The 15,908-nt window shown below is 41.4% G+C and overlaps 1 protein-coding gene across 1 annotated transcript; it reads left to right on the top strand.

The window, feature by feature from the left end:
- Positions 1-8,366: 8,366 nt before the first annotated feature.
- Positions 8,367-9,320, top strand: LOC125534035 (methylesterase 3-like). Its single transcript, XM_048697343.1, has one exon. The coding sequence runs from the start codon at positions 8,415-8,417 to the stop codon at positions 9,201-9,203; it is 789 nt and encodes a 262-aa protein (XP_048553300.1). The 5' UTR covers positions 8,367-8,414; the 3' UTR covers positions 9,204-9,320.
- The last annotated feature ends 6,588 nt before the right edge of the window (positions 9,321-15,908 follow it).

Genomic DNA, 15,908 nt, shown 5'->3' with positions numbered 1-15,908 from the left:
CCCGGTACTCCGGTAAAATCCCGATTTCACCCGGAACGATTCCGATATCCAAATATAGGCTTCCAATATATCGATCTTTATGTCTCGACCATTTCAAGACTCCTCGTCATGTCCATGATCACATCCGGGACTCCGAACAACCTTCGGTACATCAAAATACATAAACTCATAATGAAACTGTCATCGTAACGTTAAGCGTGCAGACCCTATGGTTCAAGAACAATGTAGACATGACCGAGACACGTCTCCGGTCAATAACCAATAGCGGAACCTGGATGCTCATATTGGTTCCTACATATTCTACGAAGATCTTTATCGGTCAGACCGCATAACAACATACGTTGTTCCCTTTGTCATCGGTATGTTACTTGCCCGAGATTCGATCGTCGGTATCTCAATACCTAGTTCAATCTCGTTACCGGCAAGTCTCTTTACTCGTTTCATAATACATCATCTCGCAACTAACTCATTAGTTGCAATGCTTGCAAGGCTTAGGTGATGTGCATTACCGAGAGGGCCCAGAGATACCTCTCCGACAATCGGAGTGACAAATCCTAATCTCGAAATACGCCAACCCAACATGTACCTTTGGAGACACCTGTAGAGCACCTTTATAATCACCCAGTTATGTTGTGACGTTTGGTAACACACAAAGTGTTCCTCCGGAAAACGGGAGTTGCATAATCTCATAGTCATAGGAACATGTATAAGTCATGAAGAAAGCAATAGCAACATACTAAACGATCGGGTGCTAAGCTAATGGAATGGGTCATGTCAATCAGATCATTCACCTAATGATGTGATCCCGTTAATCAAATAACAACTCTTTGTCCATGGTTAGGAAACATAACCATCTTTGATTAACGAGCTAGTCAAGTAGAGGCATACTAGTGACACTCTGTTTGTCTATGTATTCACACATGTATTATGTTCCCGGTTAATACAATTCTAGCATGAATAATAAACATTTATCATGAAATAAGGAAATAAATAATAACTTTATTATTGCCTCTAGGGCATATTTCCTTCAGTCTCCCACTTGCACTAGAGTCAATAATCTAGTTCACATTGCCATGTGATTTAACACCAATAGTTCACATCATTATGTGACCAACACTCAAAGGGTTTACTAGAGTCAATAATCTAGTTCACATCGCTATGTGATTAACACCCAAAGAGTACTAAGGTGTGATCATGTTTTGCCTGTGAGAGAAGTTTAGTCAACGGGTCTGCCATATTCAGATCCGTATGTATTTTGCAAATTTCTATGTCAACAATGCTCTGCACGGAGCTACTCTAGCTAATTGCTCCCACTTTCAATATGCATCCAGATTGAGACTAAGAGTCATTCGGATCAGTGCCAAAACTTGTATCGATGTAACCCTTTTACGACGAACCTTTTGTCACCTCCATAATCGAGAAACATATCCTTATTCCACTAAGGATAATTTTGACCACTGTCCAGTGATCTACTCCTAGATCACTATTGTACTCCCTTGCTTAACACAGTGTAGGGTATACAATAGATCTGGTACACAGCATGGCATACTTTATAGAACCTATGGCTGAGGCATAGGGAATGACATTCATTCTCTTTCTATCTTCTGCCGTGGTCGGGCTTTGAGTCTTACTCAATTTCACACCTTGTAACACAGCCAAGAACTCTTTTCTTTGACTGTTCCATTTTGAACTACTTCAAAATATTGTCAAGGTATGTACTCATTGAAAAAACTTATCAAGTGTCTTGATCTATCTCTATAGATCTTGATGCTTAATATGTAAGCAGCTTCGCCGAGGTCTTTCTTTGAAAAACTTCTTTCAAACACTCCTTTATGCTTTGCGGAATAATTCTACATTATTTCTGATCAATAATATGTCGTTCACATATACATGTCAGAAATGCTGTAGTACTCCCACTCACTTTCTTGTAAATACAGGCTTCTCCAAAAATCTATAAAAAACCAAATTCTTTGATCACACTATCAAAGCGTTTATTCCAACTCCGAGAGGCTTGCACCAGTCCATAAATGGATCGCTGGAGCTTGCACACTTTGTTAGCTCCCTTTGGATCGACAAAACCTTCCGGCTGCATCATATACAACTCTTCTTGCAGAAATCCATTCAGGAATGCAGTTTTGACATCCATTTGCCAAATTTCATAATCATAAAATGCGGCAATTGCTAACATGATTCGGACAGACTTAAGCATCGCTACGGGTGAGAAGGTCTCATCGTAGTCAATATCTTGAACTTGTCGAAAACCTTTTTGCGACAATTCTAGCTTTGTAGATAGTAACACTACTACGAGCGTCCGTCTTCCTCTTGAAGATCCATTTATTTTCATTTCTTGCCGATCATCGGGCAAGTCAACCAAAGTTCATACTTTGTTTTCATACATGGATCCCATCTCAGATTTCATGGCTTCAAGCCATTTTGCGGAATTTGGGCTCACCATCGCTTCTTCATAGTTTGTAGGTTCATCATGATCTAGTAGCATGACTTCCAGAACAGGATTACCGTACCACTCTGGTGCGGATCTTACTCTGGTTGATCTACGAGGTTCAGTAATAACTTGATCTGAACTTTCATGATCATCATCATTAACTTCCTCACTAATTGGTGTAGGTGTCACAGAAACCGTTTTCTGTGATGAACTACTTTCCAATAAGGGAGCAGGTACAGTTACCTCATCAAGTTCTACTTTACTCCCACTCACTTCTTTCGAGAGAAAATCCTTCTCTAGAAAGGATCCATTCTTAGCAATGAATTTCTTGCCTTCGGATCTGTGATAGAAGGTGTACCCAACTGTCTTCTTTGGGTATCCTATGAAGACACATTTCTCCGATTTGGGTTTGAGCTTATCAGGATGAAACTTTTTCTTATAAGCATTGCAACCCCAAACTTTAAGAAACGACAACTTTGGTTTCTTGCTAAACCACAGTTCATACAGTGTTGTCTCAAAGGATTTAGATGGTGCCCCTTTTTTTCATGAATGCATCTGTCTCTAATGCATGATCCCAAAACGATATTAGTAAATCGGTAAGAAACATCATAGATTGTACTATATCCAATAAGTACGGTTATGACGTTCGGACACACCATTATGTTGCGGTGTTCCAGGTGGCATGAGTTTGTGAAACTATTCCACATTGTTTTAATTGAAGACCAAACTCATAACTCAAATATTCGTCTCTGCGATCAGATCGTAGAAACTTTATTTTCTTGTCACGATGATTTTCCACTTCACTCTTAAATACTTTGAACTTTTCAGACTTATGTTTCATCAAGTAGATATACTCATATCTGCTTAAATCATCTGTGAAGGTCAGAAAATAATGATACCTGTCGCGAGCCTCAATATTCATCGGACCACATACATCAGTATGTATGATTTCCAACAAATTTGTTGCTCGCTCCATTGTTCCGAAAAACGGAGTCTTAGTCATCTTGCCCATGAGGCATGGTTCGCAAGCATCAACTGATTCATAATCAAGTGATTCCAAAAGCCCATCAGTATGGAGTTTCTTCATGCGCTTTACACCGATATGACCTAAACGGCAGTGCCACAAATAAGTTGCACTATCATTATTAACTTTGCATTTTTTGGCTTCAATATTATGAATATGTGTAACACTACGATCGAGATCCAACGAACTATTTTCATTGGGTGTATGACCATCGAAGGTTTTATTCATGTAAACAGAACAACAATTATTCTCTGACTTTAATGAATAACCGTATTGCAATAAACATGATCAAATCATATTCATGCTCAACGCAAACACCAAATAACACTTATTTAGTTTCAACACTAATCCCGAAAGTATAGGGAGTGTGCGATGATGATCATATCAATCTTGGAACTACTTCCAATACACATCGTCACCTCACCCTTTACTAGTTTCTGTTTATTCTGTAACTCCCGTTTTGAGTTACTACTCTTAGCAACTGAACCAGTATCAAATGCCGAGGGGTTGCTATAAACACTAGTAAAGTACACATCAATAACACGTATATCCAATATACCTTTGTTTACCTTGCCATCCTTCTTATCCGCCAAATACTTGGGGCAGTTCCACTTCCAGTGACCAGTCCCTTTGCAGTAGAAGCACTTAGTCTCAGGCTTAGGATTAGACTTGGGCTTCTTTACTTGAGCAGCAACTTGCTTGCCGTTCTTCTTGAAGTTCCCCTTCTTCCCTTTGCCCTTTTCTTGAAACTAGTGGTCTTGTCAACCATCAACACTTGATGTTTTTCTTGATTTCTACCTTTGTTGATTTCAGCATCACGAAGAGCTTGGGAGTTGTTTCCGTTATCCCTTGCATATTATAGTTCATCACGAAGTTCTACTAACTTGGTGATGGTGACTAGAGAATTCTGTCAATCACTATCTTATCTGGAAGATTAACTCCCACTTGATTCAAGCGATTGTAGTACCCAGACAATCTGAGCACATGCTCACTAGTTGAGCGATTCTCCTCCATCTTTTAGCTATAGAACTTGTTGGATACTTCATATCTCTCAACTCGGGTATTTGCTTGAAATATTAACTTCAACTCCTGGAACATCTCATATGGTCCATGACGTTCAAAACATCTTTGAAGTCCCGATTCTAAGCCATTAAGCATGGTGCACTAAACTATCAAGTAGTCATCATATTGATCTAGCCAAACATTCATAACGTCTGCATCTGCTCCTGCAATAGGTCTGTCACCTAGCGGTGCATCAAGGACATAATTCTTCTGTGCAGCAATGAGGATAAACCTCAGATAACGGATCCAATCCGCATCATTGCTACTAATATCTTTCAAGACAATTTTCTCTAGGAACATATCAACATAAACATTTGAAAGCAACAACGCGAGCTATTGATCTACAACATAATTTGCAAAATACTACCAGGACTAAGTTCATAATAAATTTAAGTTCAATTAATCATATTACTTAAGAACTCCCACTTAGATAGACATCCCTCTAATCCTCTAAGTGATCACGTGATCCAAATCAACTAAACCATGTCCGATCATCACGTGAGATGGAGCAGTTTCATTGGTGAACATCGCTATGTTGATCATATCTACTATATGATTCACGCTCGACCTTTCGGTCTTAGTGTTCCGAGGCCATATCTGCATATGCTAGGCTCGTCAAGTTTAACCTGAGTATTCCGCGTGTGCAAAACTGGCTTGCACCCGTTGTAGATGGACGTAGAGCTTATCACACCCGATCATCACGTGGTGTCTGGGCACGACGAACTTTGGCAACGGTGCATACTCAGGGAGAACACTTTTATCTTGAAATTTAGTGAGAGATTATCTTATAATGCTACTGTCAATCAAAGCAAGATAAGATGCATAAAAGATAAACATCACATGCAATCAATATAAGTGCTATGATATGGCCATCATCATCTTGTGCTTGTGATCTCCATCTCTGAAGCATCGTCATGATCACCATCGTCACCGGCGCGACACCTTGATCTCCATCATAGCATCGTTGTCGTCTCGCCAATCTTATGCTTCCATGACTATCGCTACCGCTTAGTGATAAAGTAAAGCATTACAGCGCAATTGCATTGCATACAATAAAGCGACAACCAAATGGCTCCTGCCAGTTGCCGATAACTTGGTTACAAAACATGATCATCTCATACAATAAAATTTAGCATCATGTCTTGACCATATCACATCACAACATGCCCTGCAAAAACAAGTTAGACGTCCTCTACTTTGTTGTTGTAAGTTTTACGTGGCTGCTACGGGCTTAAGCAAGAACCAATCTTACCTATGCATCAAAACCACAACGATAGTTTGTCAAGTTGGTGCTGTTTTAACCTTCGCAAGGACCGAGCGTAGCCACACTCGGTTCAACTAAAGTTGGAGAAACTGTCACCCGCTAGCCACCTTTGTGCAAAGCACGTCGGGAGAACCGGTCTCGCGTAAGCGTACGCGTAATGTCGGTCCGGGCCGCTTCGTCCAACAATACCGCCGAACCAAAGTATGACATGCTGGTAAGCAGTATGACTTATATGGCCCACAACTCACTTGTGTTCTACTCGTGCATATAACATCAAACCATAAAACCTAGGCTCTGATCCCACTGTCGGGGAACGTAGTAATTTCAAAAAAATTCCTACGCACATGCAAGATCATGGTGATGCATAGCAACGAGAGGGGAGAGTGTTGTCTACGTACCCTTGTAGACCGAAGCGGAAGCGTTGACGCAACGTAGAGGAAGTAGTCGTACGTCTTCCCGGTCCAACCGATCCAAGCACCATTACTCCGGCACCTCCGAGTTCTTGGCACACGTTCAGCTCGATGACGCTCCCCGGGCTCCGATCCAGCAAAGCTTCAGGGAGGAGTTCCGTCAGCACGACGGCATGGTGACGATCTTGATGTTCAACCGTCGCAGGGCTTCGCCTAAGCACCGCTACAATATGACCGAGGTGAATATGGTGGAGGGGGGCACCGCACACGGCTAAGGAACGATCACGAAGATCAACTTGTGTGTTCTAGGGTGCCCCCTGCCCCCGTATATAAAGGAGCCAAGGGGAGGGGGCGGCCGTCCAAGGAGGGCGCGCCAAGGGGGAGTCCTACTCCCACCGGGAGTAGGACTCCCTTCTTTCCTAGTTGGAGAAGGAGAAGTGGGAAAGAGGAGGAAGAGGGAAAGGAAAGGGGGGGCGGCGCCCCCCTCTCCTTGTCCTATTCGGACTAGGGAGGGGAGGGGAGCGCGGCCACCTCTTGCCTCCTTTCCTCTTCTCCCTTAGGGCCCATGTAGGCCCAATAACCCCCGGGGGGGTTCCAGTAACCCCCCGGTACTCCGGTAAAATCCCGATTTCACCCGGAATGATTCTGATATCCAAATATAGGCTTCCAATATATCGATCTTTATGTCTCGACCATTTCGAGACTCCTCGTCATGTCCATGATCACATCCGGGACTCCGAACAACCTTCGGTACATCAAAATACATAAACTCATAATGAAACTGTCATCGTAACGTTAAGCGTGCGGACCCTACGGTTCGAGAACAATGTAGACATGACCGAGACACGTCTCCGGTCAATAACCAATAGCGGAACCTGGATGCTCATATTGGTTCCTACATATTCTACGAAGATCTTTATCGGTCAGACCGCATAACAACATACGTTGTTCCCTTTGTCATCGGTATGTTACTTGCCCGAGATTCGATCGTCGGTATCTCAATATCTAGTTCAATCTCCTTACCGGCAAGTCTCTTTACTCGTTTCGTAATACATCATCTCGCAACTAACTCATTAGTTGCAATGCTTGCAAGGCTTAGGTGATGTGCATTACCGAGAGGGCCCAGAGATACCTCTCCGACAATCGGAGTGACAAATCCTAATCTCGAAATACGCCAACCCAACATGTACCTTTGGAGACACCTGTAGAGCACATTTATAATCACCTAGTTACGTTGTGACGTTTGGTAGCACACAAAGTGTTCCTCCGGCAAACGGGAGTTGCATAATCTCATAGTCATAGGAACATGTATAAGTCATGGAGAAAGCAATAGCAACATACTAAACGATCGGGTGCTAAGCTAATGGAATGGGTCATGTCAATCAGATCATTCACCTAATGATGTGATCCCGTTAATTAAATAACAACTCTTTGTCCATGGTTAGGAAACATAACCATCTTTGATTAACGAGCTAGTCAAGTAGAGGCATACTAGTGACACTCTGTTTGTCTATGTATTCACACATGTATTATGTTTCCGGTTAATACATATATAGGTACAATAGATGACCACGTCCTCAACTATACAAGAAAGGAGAAGGGCTTGTTGTACAAGTAATACATACGTAATATATATCTCAACAAGAGCCAAGAAGTATTAAGTTCAAGACCCGACTAGCGCAATTAAATTGCAGCCCATTTTCGGTTTCCGTTTAGGCATGAGGAAGTCACATGTCAAAAAGTGTGGTGTATAAATGTACTACCTTTTTCATCAGATTGGTTTTTTGATTGTATTAACTAAGAGCCTGTTTGATTCTTCTTCGCTCCTCTGACTCTACTCCTAGAGTCCTGGAGCGGATCAGCCTACAGCTTATTTTGACGGAGCAGCGAAAATCCAGCTCCCCAGCTTCGCTCCGCGGAGAGATACCGAAAAGGGCCTAAAACATTCATTTCTACTACATCTTCTCCGCGTGAACAGATTGTGCTGAACAGCTATCTTCTCTGCAGCCTGCCAATGCATAAAGGACGCCGCCAGCATTGCATCAGCCGACAATACGGCATCTGCCCTTTTTTCTTGAAGAAGATGCCCGCATAGCCGCATACATAAATAAAGTGAGACGTGTAACATGAATCAAGCAGCCAAGAAAAGGAAGCAGCTAGCTAGGTGCCTACTTGCCTCGGCGTGTACTGTCCAGTGCTCGGCGCGCACACATGTCTTCTTCCTCTGTGCCAGCGGCTGCCGTGGCGACGTCGACCCGCCTCATCCTGGTGCACGGCACGGGCCACGGCGGGTGGTGCTGGTACAAGGTCGCCACCCTGCTCCGTGCCGCGGGGCACCGCGTGGACGCGCCGGACCTCGTGGCGTGCGGCGCCGACGCGCGCCGGCTGCGCGACGCGCCCACCTTTGAGGACTACACGCGCCCCCTGCTCGACGCGCTCCGGGACCTCCCGGACGGCGAGCGGGCGGTGCTCGTGGGCCACAGCTTCGGCGGGATGAGCGTCGCGCTCGCGGCCGAGGAATTCCCCGACAAGGTCGCCGCCGCCGTGTTCCTCACCGCCTTCATGCCCGACTGCGACGGCCCGCGCACCCGCGTCATCGAGAAGGTTCTCGCGTCCGACTGGATGGACAGTGTTATCGACGAGGAGCACGCCCCACCGTCGGTGTTCCTCGGCCCCGAGCTCGTGCGCCAGAAGCTCTACCAGCTGAGCCCGGAGGAGGACTACACGTTGTGCCAGAGCCTGGCGCGGGTGAGCTCCTACTACGTGGCCGACCAGCAGCAACGGCCGCCGTTCAGCGCTGCCCGGTACGGCGCGGTGACCAAGGTCTACGTGGTCGCCAAGCAGGACATGGCCATGGTTGAGGAGTACCAGAGGCACATGATTGCAGGTATCCCCGTGGTTGAGGTGAGGGAGATGGCTAACGCCGACCACATGGTCATGTTCTCTGCGCCAGATGAACTGGCGGGCCACCTCGCCGACATCGCAAACACCTACACTTAACCGATGCGGAGCCGTTTTTTTTTTCCGTAGTTGGATTGTACTTACAAGAACAAACGAAGAAATCTACTGAAATGTGAGTGCAGACGTACCGCACATGAGGGCTCTTTCCTTCAAATGAATTTTATATAAATTATGTAGTATGCAAATCTGTAGAAATTTTCCAATAGAATCTATGATATGAATTTGATTTCTATACAAAATTCCTTGATTCTCTTATGGGGCAAACAAATCACTTGTTGATTTTTGTGTACTTCATCCCTTTAGGATTCAGCCTTCTGTATGCTTTTTAAATCTTGTGAACCAAATAATTGCGGCAGCGTATTTAGAGTTGGGCCACTCATTATGTTCGTCTGATACTTGTGCCTATAGTTTAAATTTATAATGGGAAATCACCCTTTGCAAAGATCACTCACTGTATTCTCAGGTGTTGACAAGTGGAGCACAACATGTGAGTTTTCTCTCTTTTTTAGATTTATTATTTCAAATTATTTTATCTCTAATCGTGCGTCCAAACACCGAACCATTTTCGTCTTTGAATTTCTCTCGTCGAGATCTTCGAAACTAGATTCCAAGTTAATGGGTTTCGATGAAAAAACAACGAAAAAAAAGGAAACAAAAAAATCCAAAAAAAAAACCCGAAAAACCGGCAACAACAAAAATGAATACCAAAAAAACTAGAGCCGGGAAGAACGGTTGCGAGTTTCACTTTTTTGAAAGCACATACTGTGTTTTTTCCTTTATTTGAGGAAGCGCGGACTGTGCTTTTCACAGAAGCAAGGGTGTCATTTTCGCGGAAGCACAACTATGTGTTTTCCTTTCTTTGGTGAAAGATACAGTTGTGCTTTTTTCCATTTTGAGAAGCACATGCTATCTGATGGTAGCTCAGGCGATATGCTTTTGGCGGAAGCACATCGTTGCTTCCGTAAGAAGCACAACACATATCAAGGAAGCACCTCTTGTGAAAAGGACTGCTTCCTAGCAAAAAAAATCAAACCCCCCGCCCCCCTTCAAAATCTTGGGAAAATCAGGCAAGAAAAAAAATCATCTAAAGCCAAAAAATGTGTACAAAAAAAATTCAAAAAGAGCGCCCAACACATGATACGTGGCAATGACTAGGCATACCACTTAACGTGCTCCCATGCCAAATAATGACTCATGCAAGCAATGGCGTGGCTTCATGCAGACCAAGAGGGGCCATGCCTCTACCCCCTAATCTTTGCACTCATTGAAGAATATGTATACATTAGGTCTAATTAGTGCTTAAATTAGAGATTAGCCCCTCTTATCCTATAAATTTGCTCCCCTTTAAGTAATGACCCCTTCTTGGATTATGCTCAAGCTCCGCCACTGCGTGCGGGAGCGTCCCAAGGGTTAACTTTTAGTTAGTTGCTTCCTATTCGGCCCATAACAAGTAAAATGCTGTTGGGAGTTGGGACAACCCCCTCCTCCCACTTACGGCATCCGCGATGCGGCTATAAATTATCCACAAACAAAAGGGTTGCCCTTACAGAAGTCGCGTTTTGGCTCTCGGGTACCTTACAGAAGTCGCGTTTTGGCTCTCGGATGCATCTGCACTCACAAGCATGGGTGAATTTTAAAATCCTTCAAAAATAGTTTAAAAATTTGTGAGATGCTCATGTGCGTGAAGTCCTTGGCAAGTTTCGTGGAGTTTAGAAATTTCGGTAGCTCTCAGAGAAGAGATAAATTTTGGGCCTGTGAGAAACTATTGAAAAGAACACGGTTCAGAGGTCATTTTTGTTTTTTGCGACGAGCTCCTTAGCCACGAAATTTTGCACGCACTGGTGCATCTTGCATGAAAATATATTTTTGACATTTTTTACTATATATTTTTATTTTACTATTCACCAGGTGCAGATGAGCCCGGGCACCGAATTGAATATCCGGACCCTTACGAACAACTACATATAATGTAGAACTTGACCACAAGCACAAAAACTTAAGGGCAATCCACAAGCTTTCGGGATGCCCATAAGTAATATAATTTTATTATTTTTACGACTATGTTAGACTAAGGAATAAAAAATTAGGATTTTTATGATTTTGGCTTGTGGGATGCCCACAGTAATATAATTTTACTACTTTTACCACTATGTTAGACTAAGGAATAAACAATTGAGATCTTTATAATTTTGCACTTGCTTCCCGCCACTCAAGATTCAGAAACACTCAGTTTTATCCCTATTCCCTTAAAATGGTTGATCGCTTTTACCCTTTGCATCATTTCTGTCAGGTCAAACCCCTTTGATCATTTTCTTTGTCCATAGTACTTTAGATATACCGCTTACATGTGGGACCCACTTGTAAAAATGAACAAATAATCCCCCCTCCCCCGCCCACTCTTATAGGCGTGTCCCAATGCAAAAATAAAAGAATACATGTTATATATTTGGAAAATGCAAATTTAATATGTTTTCGTGTATTTTTAAAATGTTAGTTCAATTTTAAATGGTGTCCATATATTTCTTTAAAAAATCAAACAAATTCAGAAAGTATTTGTGTAAATATAAATAGTGTTCATGTATTCTAAATGTGTTCTCATGGTTTTAAAAATGTTTACAAGCATTTTGTTTTATAAATTTCGTGTCATTTGATAAAGATCCAACTACTTTAAAGAATGGTATAAGTTTTAAAAGTGTCCACGTCTATTAGGAAAATGTTCAAGAAGTTTCAGAAAAGTGTTCATGCATTTCAAAAATATATTCATGTATTTCTAAGTATTGTATGTGTTCATTTTTAAAAGCAGAATGAAACAAAATCAAATAAATTAGGAAAATGAGAAAACTAAAGAAGGAAAACAGAAAAGAAAAAAAACAAGGAAATGGAAACTAAAATTTTTAAAGTAGAAAATAAAATAAAACAGAAATCCAGAAAAAAATAAAATAAATCGAGTAAAATATGTGTGTATTACTCGATGAAGGTTTATATAATTTGTAAGAGAAATAGAAAAAAAAAATAAACAAAACTACAATTAAGGCATAGACATTAAAAGATAAAAAAAGGGAACATAAACTAAAAGTAAAAAGTTTGGAAGAAAACCACGAGAGAACACCCCGCGTAGCTAGCGATTAAAAACCGTTCCGTCGGTTGTCTGAGCTGCGCATGCCCACTAATACGCCTAATGTGGACAATCGACTCGCTATCATGTGCAATAGGTGGCGTATAACAATCACCCAAACACTAATCCTACTGAGTAACGAGAAAAAAAAAAGAGGAAAATCCATTGTACGAATGACAGAGCATTTGTTTTTTAAGGGGGATAGAGCATTTGTTGGGGGCCAGAATGAGCCTTGTCGCAGCTCATAAGAAAACTTCACTATGGTAGTGCATATATAAATAAATTCTTCCCATAAAAATTAAAATAAATTCAATCATATACGACATGATTTATAAATTATCTCCTTCAACCGTGTTCTAGATATCTTTGCCCCCTCCTAAAACTGCACGCAGGAAACTACTGCATGCGATCATGCCGAGGCCCGCTAGTGTCTATTTTTTTCACCTTATGTCCGATTTCCCCGGGTTTATGTGATCTTCCTTTTCCCAGTTTATTTTTATATTTTTTAATTTTATATTTCATGTTTTCATATTAACTTTTGAAAAGTCTACAACACTTTTAGTAAACGTTTTAACACTTTTAAAAATACTTAATTGTTTTTATAAAAGTCTCAAACACATTCTGAAATTACAGGAACAATTTGTACAACTAGATGAACATTAATTCTAATTTTAGGCAATTTCCTAAATGTGCGAATACATTTTAAAAAAATTCTTGATTTTCTAAAAATACAAATAGTTTATAATTTTATATCATCAATTTTAAATACCATGTGAACAATTTAATAAATTACACAAGCATTTAAAAACATTAAACGTTTTAAAATTGCAATAACATTTTTTGAAATACATAAATGCTTTTCAAAATTATAATAACATTTTATTAATTACAGGAACTCCTTTTTAAGTTGCACTAACATTAAAAATTACATGGACACCTTTTGAACATATGTAAACACCTTTTATATTAAATAAATAATTATAAAAAATTCATTTTCTAATTCAAGAACATATTTTATATTACACATACATGAACACATTTTTGAAAAAAAACATTTCCTAAACTTAGTTACTAGTAAATATGCCTGTGCGTTGCAACGGGAGTAAAATATACTATGCATTATTCTCACAAGCATTTCTCTCTCACATAAATTACCATTGGTCCATTGTTAGATCATGCTCATACTTGCTACCTCCTATCACTTTTATCTATAAGTGCCTCCTCTTGACTATAGGTGCCCGTGCATTGTGATGGAATATATTGTCGTAGCAGTAATGAGTGTTTCATTATTGATCCATTTATCTATAGCAACCGACTTCCATTAGTGCAAATTAGTATATCACATATAGGCGCATGAACAATGTGCTTCTCAAATTGAACTGATACAGTAGCAGCATGAGGAAAAACAAAAGGCTAAAGAAAATCCATATATAGTTGTCTATCAATCAATAATAACGTATCAAAGCTCCACGGATTTAGCCCACTAATAAGATGAAAATGGAACCAACATATCCTTACCATTGCTTTAGTTGTTGATATCATCATCCCTGAATGTCAATAACAAAACCACTACTACATGGACATACAAAAATGAACTGTGTATTGTTATCTTCCAACTTACATTGCAACTTCCGAAGAAGATTCAAACTAAAAAGAACAGCATAATGGCCTGAAATACTTTGGTGCAAAAGAAAAATGCCGCATTGTCCGGCCATTCATATCCTGTCGGCACCAGAGTTCGCATCAAGCCTTCGCATTCTCACAAGCATCAAAGAACTCATTGTTGGGAATGTAGCATGCAATTTAAAAAAAATTCCTATGCTCACGCAAGATCTATCTAGGAGATGCATAGCAACGAGAGGAGGAGAGTGTGTCTACGTACCCTCGTAGACCGAAAGCGGAAGCGTTTGACAACGCGGTTGATGTAGTCAAACTTCTTCTTGTTCCGACCGATCAAGTACCGAATGTACGGCACCTCCGAGTTCTGCACATGTTCAGCTCGATGATGTTCCTCGAACTCTTGAGCCAGCAAAGTGTCGAGGAAGTAGATGAGTTTCTTCAGCACGACGGCGTGGTGACGGTGATGGCGAAGTAACCCGCGCAGGGCTTCGCCTAAACACTACGAAGATATGACCGGAGGCGTAAACTGTGGAGGGAGGTGCCGCACACGGCTAACAATTGTTGGTCTGTGTTCTAGGCGCCCCTCCCCACATATATAGGTGGGAGGGGGAGGGGAGCAACCATGGGGGAGGCCGAATCCCTCCCCTTCCTTCTCTCTTCCGCTCTTTCCGTCTCCTCTGGTGCGGCCCTCTACGAAAATCTTTATCGGTCGAACCGTTATGACAACATACGTTATTTCCTTTGTCATCGGTATGTTATTTGCCCGAGATTCGGTCGTCGGTATCTTCATACCTAGTTCGGTCTCGTTACCTACAAGTCTCTTTACTCGTTCCATAATACATCATCCTGTAACTAACTCATTACTCACTTTGCTTGCAAGGCTTCTTATGATGTGCATTACCGAGAGGGCCTAGAGATACCTCTCCGATACTCGGAGCGACAAATCCTAATCTCGATCTATGCCAACCCAACAAACACCTTCGGAGATACCTGTAGAGCATCTTTATAATCACCCAGATATGTTGTGATGTTTGATAGCACACAAGGCATTCCTTCGGTGTCCGGGAGTTGCATAATCTCATAGTCAAAGGAATATGTATATGACATGAAGAAAGCAATAGCAATAAAACTGAACGATCAATATGCTAAGCTAACGGATGGGTCTTGTCCATCACATCATTCTCCTAATGATGTGATCCCGTTCATCAAATGACAACTAATGTCTATGGTTAAGAAACCTTAACCATCTTTGATCAACGAGCTAGTCAAGTAGAGGCTCACTAGGGACACGGTATTTGTCTATGTATTCACACGTGTATCAAGGTTTCCAATCAATACAATTCTAGCATGAATAATAAACATTTATTGTGAATAAGGAAATAATAACTTTATTATTGCCTCTAGGGCATATTTCCTTCACTCATAAGGAGATAACTGAAGAGAAATTATACCTTTGAAGGGCGTATGCACCGTACATACCACTTTGTAAACCCATTGAAATAAATAAATCATGGAACACATCCAGTGGTTGGTTGATCCGCTACCCGAGAGTTATGATTTGTGACCTTACATGCATATTCCCTTGGAGCATTCCTGTCTTGACCTTTAGGCCTTTTCTTCAAGCGGTATCGGATCAAAGTGTCATAAAAGTGTTTCAAGACGGTAGTGCGTTTATGGCAGATCTCTCTCTATGAAGACGGTTTACCTGCTCCTAAAGAAGTAATCTCAAAAAACTCACTCATCGAGGACCGTTGCACCTTGTTGCTACCTCTGAAATTTCCAATGAACTTTTATAATATGGTGTGATGTAGCATTGCATATACTGGTTCTGATAAATCAATCAAGAATTCAATTGGTCAAACTCACAAACAAATCAATTTTACAATAACTTCCTTGTACTAGTCATGAAGGCACAACTTACGGTGTGCAGGTTGTGAACTTCTCACTCACCAGCTTTTCAAGAGCTAGAGCCAAGTCCATTGCTAAAACCACAGGAGGCGCTCAAGTTA

This window comes from Triticum urartu, chromosome 2, assembly GCF_003073215.2.
Source record: "Triticum urartu cultivar G1812 chromosome 2, Tu2.1, whole genome shotgun sequence".
Taxonomy (NCBI): Eukaryota; Viridiplantae; Streptophyta; class Magnoliopsida; order Poales; family Poaceae; genus Triticum; species Triticum urartu.
This window is presented reverse-complemented; position numbering and strand designations above follow the sequence as displayed.

What these genes read in the sequence shown, in the direction of transcription:
- LOC125534035 (XM_048697343.1), top strand. Translation starts at nt 8,415, where the DNA reads ATGTCTTCTTCCTCTGTGCCAGCGGCTGCCGTGGCGACGTCGACCCGC.